The sequence below is a fragment of the Trachypithecus francoisi genome, unplaced genomic scaffold, assembly GCF_009764315.1.
Source record: "Trachypithecus francoisi isolate TF-2019V2 unplaced genomic scaffold, Tfra_2.0 Lachesis_group0, whole genome shotgun sequence".
Taxonomy (NCBI): Eukaryota; Metazoa; Chordata; class Mammalia; order Primates; family Cercopithecidae; genus Trachypithecus; species Trachypithecus francoisi.
This window is the reverse complement of record NW_022681453.1, coordinates 75,157,326-75,169,235: the sequence shown is the minus strand read 5'-3', so window position 1 is coordinate 75,169,235 and position 11,910 is coordinate 75,157,326. Positions and strand designations below refer to the sequence as shown.

Here is an 11,910-nt window from a genome sequence, read left to right as displayed (position 1 = left end):
TGGGCTTATACAGGCCCACTTGGCAATGGTAGTACATACATCTGTGGATTTGGTGGAGGTGGGCACTAGAGACTGACTGGAGAAAACGATACAGTGGTTCTCTTTGGATATTTCTTAACATATACATGGGAGAAATATATATATATACACACACACACACATATGAGCATAATTTAAGTTTAGTTGAAGAAAAGCTGGTGGTCAGTCAACTCAAGGTAATTTAAGGCTTATCATCTAGTTAGCTGATAGTTTTCCTTGCCTTTCTTCCTTGTCTATTTCACTATTAAATTCTTCATCAGGAGCAGAGAAAAATGAAACTCAAAAATTAGTTTGGCCCCGAATAAGTTTCTAATAAAAAATTATGGCAGAGGAAAAGGTTGAAAATGATAAAAATGAGGTTTTTAGGTTGTTTACAGATTTTCTTTGCTAGTGCTTCCTTTCTTGCAAACCCTTGTTGAAAATTAGAACTAGTATATGCTACTCCTTCCTGTAAGGTTGAGAAGTACCATAATCTGTCTTTGAAATCTTTCTAATGATCCAGTGTAAGTGGGTGGCCTGTTGTTTCCATAACTGAAATCATTACATTAATATGTATTAATAACATAGCACATGGCAGATTTGCTCTGATGATCTCATCATTTATTAATACACATTCTTCCTGGAATAATGAAACCTCATTATGGGGTCATTGTACTCTCTAAAGCTTTTCATTAAGTGTAAAATTTAAATCTAGGCCATAAGAACCTAAGGAATTCGTTAAAGAAAATTATCAAAAATAACCAGCAAAAACCAGTATCTTAAAGTTGAGGAGCTTTCCCCACTATCTAAAGATTGTTTTGTTTTTTTTTTTCTTAGAATCAGATTTGTTAATTGAAGAATCTATATTAAATCAGGCCATTGAAGACCCTGGAGGACTTACTGGCCTACGAAGGAGAAGGCGAGCGTTCAACCGAACAGCAGAAACAGTTCCTAAACTTTCTTCTCAGCATTCCTCTGGACATGTGGGCTTAGGTGCCAAAGGGGATATTACAGGTAGTTGTCACCTGGTAAACAGAGATGAAAGATTTGTACTTTAGTTGTAGGAAGCAGAATGTGCCTCTTGTTTGTAAGATATGTCAGGAGGTCTCCGTTTCTTCCCTTCTTTTTTGATAATGTTTATCAAACTCTGATTTCCTTAAAGATAACTAATATATAAGTATAAAGGAGCAGTTGCAAAATGGCAAGCATATAACCAATATATTTTATTTGGCCCATGTATCATTTTAAAAATTGGACATTAATTTTTTTTTTAAATTTTATCTATTTTTTCCAGATAGGGTCTCGTTTTGTTGCCCATGCTGTGTAAGTGGCACAATCATGGCTCAGTGTAACCTCGAGCTCCTGGACTCAAGTGAACCTCCTGCCTCAGCTTCCTGAGTAGCTGAGATTACAGGTGTGCACCACCACACCTGGCTAAAATTGGACCTTTTTATATAAAAACTCAGATCTGACAGCCCAGCACTGAAATCCCTTCATGGCAGCAGTTGGTTGGAGCATAGTAGTAGCTGCCCTGTTAGATTGTGTGCCCCCCAGCTTGCCACAGCCCCCACCACAATCACCACTCTGCCAACTTCTGAACCACTTTGCTCATTTATTTGCTGCCTAGCATTTATAGATACTCAATTTCCATGTTTGAGTGTACTGCTCTCTTAATCCTTATATACCGTCAGGGCCAGCCCAGCAAAACTGCAAAGATAAAATTGGACTTTCATTATCTTCATTCTCAATTTTGAACACATCTTACTTTTAATAACTGTTATTCTCTTCCTCTTGGAGGTATAAAACTGTCATAACTTCTCATCCTCTTACATTATCAGATCTTCCTTTGAGGCTTGTAGCTTAGTGTGACTATGTTTATCCACTATTTAAGATTAATGGCTGTTTAATTTTGGAATTTAACAGTTTGGGTAACAATGAATAAGCGATAATGTTTTATTTTGTTTTGTTTTTTAATGAGGGAAGCATTTACTGTAAGCCCAGTTCAAATATTATTTGGAGAGATATTTGCTTATTGATTATTAGCTACTTAGTTATCAAGCATGTTGTATTGAATTGCTTATTTAATTTTAGAGTAATTTGCAGTATAGGCCAAATTTAAGGAGTGCTGTAACTTTTCTCTTTGTAGATTTGTTTCATATTACTCAGGATGTCAGAAATTTAAAAAGGGGTGCAGGGAATTTACCCTAAATCACTTTGTCTTTACAAATAACTTTTAAAATTTCTTTTTCAGTTCTTTTCAAATGAGTATGAAATTTCTGTCAGTTGAGGGCCAGGTGTGGTGTCTCACACCTGTAATCCCAGCAGTTTGAAAGGCCGAGGTGGGCGGATCACTTGAGGTTGGGAGTTCGAGACCAGCCTGACCAACATGGAGAAACCCCATCTCTACTAAAAATACCAAAATTAGCTGAGCACGGTGACGCGCACCTGTAATCCCAGCTACTCAGGAGGCTCAGGCAGGAAAATCGATTGAACCCGGGAGGCAGAGGTTGCAGTGAGCTGAGATCGTGCCATTGCACTCCAACCTGGGAAACAAGAGTGAAACTCTGTCTCAAAAATAAATAAATAAATAAATTGGATGAGTTGTAATCACAATTCTCATTCTAATGCAGCCTTTTTCTTGTGATCTACAGGAAAGAAAAAGGACATGGAAAACTATAACGTCACTCTTATTGTGGTGATGAGTATTTTGTAAGTATTTGTTGTGAATGCTTATTTTGCTTGTGTCAGCATTTATCTTTAGTTTCCAAAAGAATTGGAATGTATTTGTATATTATTGTGTAGAAATGACCACTATTTGACTACTGCTGGCCTATAAAAATAGCAATTTTATAGATTTCAGATTTTTAGCTATATGATTTTAAGAGTTGTTAAATTTGAGGAAATACAAAGTACTCATTCAATGAATGTTTTTATTTTTTAGCTAATCTGATTAATTTCTACCATCATAGGTTTTTATGGGGAGTTCCCTAAATTTAAAGGGAATATTGATATATACATGCTGGGGAAGTCCCAATAATACTATTTTCCTCTGTTTGGTTGGACAAATGGTTCTTAAGTAACTCTGCTGGGCCTAAGAATCACTTGGGTGCTTGCTAAAATGCTGATTTCTTGACCCCTGTCTCAGAGATTGATTCAGTGGTTCTTGAGTAGGCATCAGGAATCAGTATTTTAAAACATACACCCCAGGTTATTCTGATGCAAGTGATATGAGCATTACCTGTTAAAAAATACTCGGACAATGTCTGAATCCCAGGGTATTCTATAGGAATCCACTCAGCCAGTCATATTTAGAATACTAATATCTACGTGGCTCTATATGAATCTTGAGGCATTCTGTTAGATTTAATTGAATTGGTTCTGACTTAGTGATATATTGAAGGTGATAATTTTTTGGATTGGAGCTTCAATATTAGCTGGGTTTTTTTTTCTAATTATAGATTTCAGAACATAGAAGATGTTTGTTGTTCCTTTGGGCTTTATGGAAGATTTTTATATTCTGCTTAAATCAGTTTTTTATGACAGTTCTGAATAGCAAATATTATCGGTGTTCTTTTGCATTACTTTACAGAAAATGTTTACTCAAAAGTTGGAATATTAATCTGTATACTATTTCAATGCCATAATAATTTCAAAGATTGGATTTTCCTGCTACTATCTTAAGTTTTTTAAAATAAATCTTCTTGATGAGTAAAAGTGAATAAGGTTAAGTTAATATTTTAATAGAAAAAGTAGAGAGATATGATGCCACCTATATATTTGCATATATATATATAAAATGTATGTAACCATTTACTTGAAAGGCTGCTGTGAAAACCAATACAGTAAGTTCATTTAGCATGTAACATTTTATATAGGACAGCATTAATGTATATTTGGGACTACAGTAAGTTCATTTAGCATGTAACATTTTATATAGGACAGCATTAATGTATATTTGGGACTTGATACTTCCTTTGTCCAAGAGGAACTAGAATAATTTTTGCTGAATGGTAATTTTTTTTTTTTTTTTTTTTTTTTTTTGCTGACTTCCACTGGGAATAAGAGATACATCATGCTCTACCTGAGATGAGCTACATATTGATCTTCAGTTCCTTTTCTGAAAGGCAGCATTATGGGTGTGTAATTGCCTAAGCCAAAGGCACCCAAAAATAGATCCTAAAAGCTTATCTAGTAGATTTCAAAGCTGGTGGTCTCACATCAACACTGACTAGGATTCCTAGCAGATGGGAGAGATGTCACAGATACCCCAAACCTGTGAGTCAGGATTCTTCGAGGACTTGTATTGTCTCTCTAATTACCTTCCATCTTTTCCCTCAACCTCCACTTAATACTTAAAAGTAATTATTTCATATAATAGGGATAATTGATTAAAATAATAATAACTAGAAAACAGTGCAGACAATATACATTTTTGAAGCTTTTGCATGTATATTCTGCATTAGCAATGCTTTAGGTCTGGAAAAGTGTGGATTAACAGATATAATTTGCTCTGCCTAGTGTGTTGTTATTAGTTTTGTTGAATGTGACACTGTTTCTGAAGCTGTCAAAGATAGAACATGCTGCTCAGTCCTTTTACCGTCTCCGCTTCCAAGAAGAGAAATCTTTAAAGTAAGTCTTTTTCCCCCTGACCTGTATTCACCATATTATTTCAGTAATTCTTTAGTTGCAGAAAAATTAATTTCAGTTTGAGATTGTGGTCTGCTAACTATCCTGTAGCCACAAATGGCCTGTTTTTTGTTTGTTTAATTTTGTGTTTTGTTTGCAAATTTTTGGGGCTCTGATGATTTCTGGAAATGAAAAAAGATCAGAAGCTATTCTCCACATTTTGAAGATGGTATTTTTCTTTCAGTTTAGCCTCTGATATGGTGTCAAGAGCAGAAAATATTCAGAAGAATAAAGATCAGGCCCATCGTTTAAAGGGAGTGCTCCGAGACTCCATAGTGATGCTTGAACAGGTAGGCAACTTGATACATCACAATACTTAGTACCTTCGTCCCAGTATGAATCAGTTGCTCTTCTGTGTATGAGAGAATATTTGCCCTACTGTTGTTTGAAAAAATCTCCCTGCTAGAGCCAACTACCCCTGCCAGTCTCTATTAGGCAAGGGTATTATGTTTACTGTGTAGTCACTTTTGTTTATTTATTTATTTACAAAATGGGGGTATACAATATACACTGTTGTATATCCTCTTTTTTCAATTAGTAATATATTCTGAAGATGTTTCCATATCAGCGTGTATATATCTACTTCATTTTTATTGATCCTTCTAAATAAAATTCGATGTGTAATATTAAGCTCTTTTTATAGGAATGGTAGCTATTATATACCCTGTCCATTATTTTACTTTTATCTATTAACCACATATCTTGGAGATACTTCCATCTCAGTATATAAAGCACTACCCCTTAACAGTTGCAGAAGATTCAACTATATAAATGTGCCATAATTATCTTACTAGTATTTTTACTACTATTGCCATTTTTTTTTTACTAATATTTACAGACATTTAATCCCCCAATTTTCTGTTTATAAATCTCTCAGAATCTTTATTCACATACATACTCCACTGATGAGGCCTTCTGATGGCTCCAGTCAGGTCCAGTAGCCTTCTATGCCTGGTGCATAGCTATCATCCTGGGGTTCCTATTGTCTATGTGTGTCTTCTGTTTCCTGTATCCTGTGTTTTCCTTTCTTAGTTTCCTTCCTCCTTTTAATGGAGCACATCCAACAGTAGCTTCCTGAGAAAGATAATTTGTAGGTAAATATTTTAAGAGTTCACCTAACTGAAAATTTTTCATTCTACTTTTTCTCTTGCTTATAAATGGTTTGGCTAGAACTTTGAAGGCACTGCTCCATTATCTTTTGGTTCCAGTATTGCTATTGAGAATTCTGAGGCTAATAACACTCTTGATTCTTTAATCTGGAAACTTATGCCTATAATTCTGGAAGTTTTCCTGAGTCATATAGTTGATTATTTCCGCCCCTCATTTTCTCTCTCCTGACCTTCTACAACTCCTGTTATTCGGATGTCAGCCTTCCGTCGGATGGATTGTGTAATATTCTTACCTTTTCTTTCCATCTCTTAGTCTTTTTGTTCTACTTCTGGGCTATTTTATCAATTTTATCTTCAAATTCTTCTATTGAGTTTTTCAGTTTTTGCTAACAAATTTTCAATTTCAAAGAGCTATTAATTTTCTGAATGATTTCTTTTCTTTGTGGTGTTGCAATTTTTTTTTTTTAGACAGAATCTCGCTCTGTCGCCCAGTCTGGAGTGCAGTGGCACAGTCTCAGCTCACCACAACCTCTGCCTCCCAGGTTCAAGCGATTCTCCTGCCTCAGCCTCCTGAGTAGCTGGGATTACAGGCACATGCCACCAGGCCTGGCTAATTTTTGTATTTTTAGTAGAGACGGGGTTGTGCCATGTTGGCCAGGCTGGTCTTGAGCTCCTGACTTCAGGTGATCCACCCACTTTGGCCTCCCAAAGTGTTGGGGTTAAAGGCATGAGGCACCGTGCCCCGCCATTTTTTTTTTTTTTTTTTTTAGATAGAGTCTTACTGTGTCACCCAGCTGGAGTGCAGTGGCATGAACATGGCTCACTGCAGCCTTGACCTCCCGGGCTCAAGGAAACCTCCCATCTCACCCTCCCGTAGCTGGAACTTCAGGTGTGAGCCACCATGCCCAGCTAATTTTTGCAGTTTTTATAGAGACAAGGTTTTGCCATGTTGCCCAGGCTGGTCTCAAACTCCTGGGCTCAACAGACCTGCCTGCCTTGGCCTCCCAAAGGGTTCGGATTGCAGGCATGAGCCACTGCTCCCCGCTGCAATTTTTTTTTAAATGGCTACAATATCTTTATCTCTCTGAAGATATTACTGATAGTTAAATTTTTTAAATTTTCTTCTGGCCTACTCATTTTCCATCAAGATCTTCCCCCCATTTTAATTTCTGTCTTTAAGGCTAGAGAATTTTAGTGTTTGGTAGCCCTTGGTTATCTTCTTGTGTGGATCTGAAGCTCTTAACATATGGATTGGGCTGGTATACCCCAAAGTTCTCTGTAGATCTGGCTGGGCTCTTGGCTGAGAAATCCTAGTATCAGCATCTTTGGGTCAGTTTCCACAGAGAAGACTCCTCCAGTCTCCCACCTGGTGGATTTAGGGCTGGCTGCAGCATTTTAGGAGCTGAGCAGAAGAGGGATAGGGGAAGGAAAGGCAGAAAGGATGGTCCCAGGATTCAGTATATATTTTTTCATGTATTACCCTTGTTTCTGGTATGTACTGCTATCCTTAACAATGCCTTAGTGTCCCTCAAGCCAGGCAACCAGAGACCCTCTGTTTTATCCTGCACAGAAAGTAAAATTCCAGACTTCTGCCTAGGTAGTAAGAAAGGTCAGATGCCAAAAGTTTCAAGCAATCCTTCTTTATTCTTGCTTCCAGAGATTCCTGGTCATTAACACGTGAGCCTTTTGAGGATTATTTGGGGTTAATTTTGTTGGTTCTCAGCATTCCCTACTTTTACTTTTTCGATTCAGCGTTTCTAGGTCTGCCAAGTCATCCGTCTGCTTTCCAGTTTCCAAAGTTGCATTACTGTTGTCTCCTTTTCCGTTCTCCTTGCCCTTACAGGTTTATGCCTTTTTAAAAATCTCTTTATTAGTGGGGTTTGAGGGAGCAAAGTTGAGTGTGTGTATTTATTCCACTCATTCACTCTTCAGCTCACTGCTGCCTGGTATTCTTCCCCTGTGCTTTCCCCAACTAATGTTGCTTGAGCGAAGGTCCCCAGTGACATCTGGCTTGTAAAAAGAATGTACCCTTTTTCAGTCTTCATCCTACAGTGTCAGCGTCTGACAGAGCTAAACACTTCTTTCTTGATATGTATCTAATCTTGCTTTCTTTAAAACCATTAAAAACATCTTTTTGTGATATAATTCACATACAATAAAAGTTTTTATTTACAAGGATGTGCAACCATCATCACTAATTCCAGAGCATTTTCATAACCCCACAAGAAAATCTGTACACATTAGCAGTTACTTCCCGTCCCTCACTCCCCTTGACCGCTGGCACCCACTAATCTAATTTCCATTACTATGGGTGTGCCTATTCTGGACATGTTATATAAATGGAATAATACAATATGTGGTCTTTTGAGATTGGCGGCTTCTTTCACTTAGAAAAATGTAAAACTAATTTTTGCTAGTTAAAAACATCTCCTTGGCCAGGCACAGTGGCTCACACCTGTAATCCTAGCACTTTGGGAGATTGAGGTGGGCGGACTGCCTGAGCTTAGGAGTTTGAGACCAGCCTGGGCAACTTGGTGAAACCCCATCTCTACTAAAATACAAAAAATTAGCTGGGGGTGGTGGCGGGCACCTGTAGTCCCAGCCACTCGGGAGGCTGAGGCAGGAGAATTGCTTGAACCCAGGAGGCGGAGGTTGCAGTGAGCTGAGATCACACCACCGCACTCCAGCCTGGGCGACAGAGCAAGACTCCGTCTCCAAAAAATAAAAAAAATAAAAAATAAAAACATCTCCTCTGCCTGACTTCTTCCTGGCCCAAATGCTCCAGGGCTCTGTGTTAGGTTCTCTTCCCTTCTCTATTACTCTCCCTTTAGGTGATCTTATTCACACCCCTAACTTTAACCACACGTTCCAATGACTCCTGTCTTAGTCCATTTGTGCTGCTATAACAAAATCCTGGAGACTGGATAATTTATAAAGAACAGAAATTTATTGCTCACAGTTCTGGAGGCTGAGGAGTCCAAGATTAAGGTTCTGGCATGTTTGGTGGCCAACTGGCAGAGGGGACTGAAGGACAAAAGAGCGGACTGTTTAGTTCCCTGAAGCTCTTTTATAAGAGCACTAATCCATTCATAAGAGCCCTCATGAGCTAATCACCTTCCAGAGGCCGCGTCTCTTCATGCTGTTGCATTGGGGATTCAGTTTGAACATGAATTTTGAAGAGGATACAAATGTTCAGATAGCAGCAACTCCCAAGTACATATCTCTCACCTCAACCTGAGCTCTAGACTCATACAGTCACTTGCCTACTTGGCATCTTCACCTGTATAACTGACAGGATTCCCAAACTGATTATGTCCAAAATGTAAGTCAATTTTCCTCTAATCCAAAACCTAATTCTTTAGTGGGTCTCATTTCAGAAAATGATGCTGCTATCCACCAGTTGCTCAAGTCAAAAACTTCATAAAATATCTAAGTATATATTTATGTATGTGATTATTTGTTTTATTAATAGTTCTGGATCCCTGACTAGTCTGTAAGCTCCATGAAGGACAGGACAGTGCCTATTTGGTTCTCCATTGTATATCCAGTGCTTTAGAACACTGCCCAACATGTAATAGGCAAACAACAAATATTTGTTGAATGAATGAATACAAAACAAAAAAAGAGCACGACATAATGCCTGCTCTTGAGTTGCATACAATTTTCTTAGAGAAATGAGCTGTCCAGGTGTATTGTTAACGACCAAAATTACAAAATTCAGTGTCAAAGTGTTAAGTAGTAAGGATAATGCTTTGGGAGTTTAGAGGCAGAATGACTGGGGGAAACTACATGAAGAGTGTGAATATGAGTAAGTTTTAGATAGGTGAAGAACATGAGGGTAAGAGCGTGCAAAGGCACTGAAGCGAAACTTGAGTTGTTTAGGGGATAGTGAGGACACCACTGCAACTTCAGAAACCGTTTAGGAAAACAAGTCTGTCACTACGCTTAATTTGATGAACGGACCTATTGGGAGGTAGACTATGTAGTAGCAGGAAGAAGTACAATACTCCAGCAAATGGGAAGAACTCTGTAGCAATCATACTGATACCCCAAAGAATCAGGTATTTTGTATTTAATGTTTTATTTGTGCATTGGTATAAACAAAACTATATTAAGTGTCACTGTAAATTTTGGGCATAAAAAATAGAAATTTTCAAATCTGATTAGAAAAATTAATCTGATTTTAAAAATTAATTTTGTTTACAGCTGAAGAGCTCACTCATTATGCTTCAGAAAATGTTCGATCTACTAAGTAAGAATAAGACTGGCATGGCTGTTGAAAGCTAGTGATCTGAAGGACTGAAACCGCAGAGATACTTGGAACTAAAAGAAAATACCTGGAAGAAAACCAGACGAATGAAGGATTTTGGCATAGAACATTTCTATGTTTTTTCATTATTGAGATTTCTAATATGAACATTTCTTTCAGTAACATTTATTTGATAATTAGTTCCTGCTGGCCTTAAGAATCCATCTTTCACTTCTTATAGATATTTTTAAGCTGTGAATTTCTTCAGTGAACCATGAAGTATATTGGAGAACTGAATTTCTCTGATAAAAAAAGAAAATGACACATCCTGAACTGAGTGGTATGGTCTCATTTCTACAGTGAAGTCTGATGCTTTGTTAGCACAGAATCAGTACATGTCCAATAGGCTGCTTTCATAACTGAGATAAGACCAAGAGGATAAAGAGGACAATATAAGAAGAAACCTCTATGTCATTACTGATTTTAAAGGTCCTGTTTTCAGACATATAACATTTCCAGGTTTGTGTACTGTAAATATTATAATGTCTTCATTTATTTAGCATGCAAATTTAATAGTCAAACTTTTTGAATCTGCATGTTGATGATGATTATCAGAAAGGATCTTCTGCCATGTTGTATCTTTATGAAAGAAATAGTTGTTTTTTCTTAAGGTAACTATCAGAGGTGGGATTATCTTGCCTCCTCACGTAGGATACCAAAAGGAAGAACCGTCCTCTGAGTTTTAAAAACCAGAAGGTTATGTTAAAATCTGGGCATTCAGTGACAGATCGAATGCCTACTTGAACAAAGATTGGCTTCAGCTTAGCAGTCTTTCCTGGTGGAAGCGACCCATCTGGTTGAAAATAATTTGTGTACTTTCAGTAACCATGTATGGCTTCCTTCTTTATGTATGTGTGTGACTTATTTTGGTTGGTAAGTTATAAGCCAGACATAAACTTTAGCGCTTCAATAAAACCTCTGGGGCACGTATGTCCCATTACAAGTGTACTGACTCTGAAGCTGTCACTCAGATACAAGCTTTGGCTCTTTCATAAAAAGTTTTTATGCATGTGTCTCCATACAAGTGGCTCATTAAAATAAGAACTTTGTAAACTGACTTAAAATCAGATATTTTTTCAAGAGTTAGGGAAAGTTGAAGTGTATTACTGTTTTGTCTCTTGAGCCCTTTCTCTGGGGAAAAAATACATATATATCTATATACATATATGTATATAGATATAATGTATCTACATTCTTACTGTTTGAACAACTATTGCCTTTAATTAAATGTTTCATTTTTCCCCAGAGTCCCCAAAGCCACATGGCATTATTATAGTAATTTTTGAGATGCCTGTAGACAATGAAAGTATTGACTCCGTTAGAGGGAAAATGGGTTTCTCTGGGTGAATTCCAACTAAGCATACCTAGGGGTATCAGTGAGCCTACCTGGGTTCGTTTTGTTTTGGTAAGGATTTATGTAGTGTCTGGCTGTAAGCAAGAATGAGTGGATTATAAACTTGAAGATTTCTCTGTTAAAGTTACAAAAATGATCGACAATATTTTTGTGATGTTTCTTTAAAAGTTGTATTTTATAACATACCTCAAGGAAGATTACCAAAGTAAGTTGCTTTATTAAATTAAGACTAAATTCGTATGGATGCAGAATTCAATTAATAAAATTTGAGCCTGTTACGTAAATTGAATATCAATAAAATAAAAAATTTCTGAGTTGTATTTTCTTTTTCTACTGAAAACTACAAAGCCTGCGGTAGTGAAACGTGGACATGGGCCTACACTCCTTAAAGAAATTTTGTGCAATAAAAAAAACCCAAAAAGGACTCTCATCTC

At 37.2% G+C, this 11,910-nt stretch overlaps 1 protein-coding gene across 5 annotated transcripts in view; it reads left to right on the top strand.

Annotated features, from left to right (window-relative positions):
* The window catches only part of GRAMD1C (GRAM domain containing 1C), a 117,603-nt gene extending 105,813 nt beyond the window's left edge, over nt 1-11,790 (top strand). For all 5 annotated transcript variants that reach the window (XM_033211229.1, XM_033211227.1, XM_033211228.1 and 2 more), the window contains 5 exons: nt 856-1,032; nt 2,670-2,727; nt 4,537-4,647; nt 4,889-4,994; nt 10,020-11,790. In XM_033211229.1, coding sequence (XP_033067120.1) covers nt 856-1,032; nt 2,670-2,727; nt 4,537-4,647; nt 4,889-4,994; nt 10,020-10,100 — 533 coding nt within the window. In that variant the 3' untranslated portion in view covers nt 10,101-11,790. The remainder of the gene's footprint in view (nt 1-855; nt 1,033-2,669; nt 2,728-4,536; nt 4,648-4,888; nt 4,995-10,019) is intronic.
* Nucleotides 11,791-11,910: the final 120 nt, after the last annotated feature.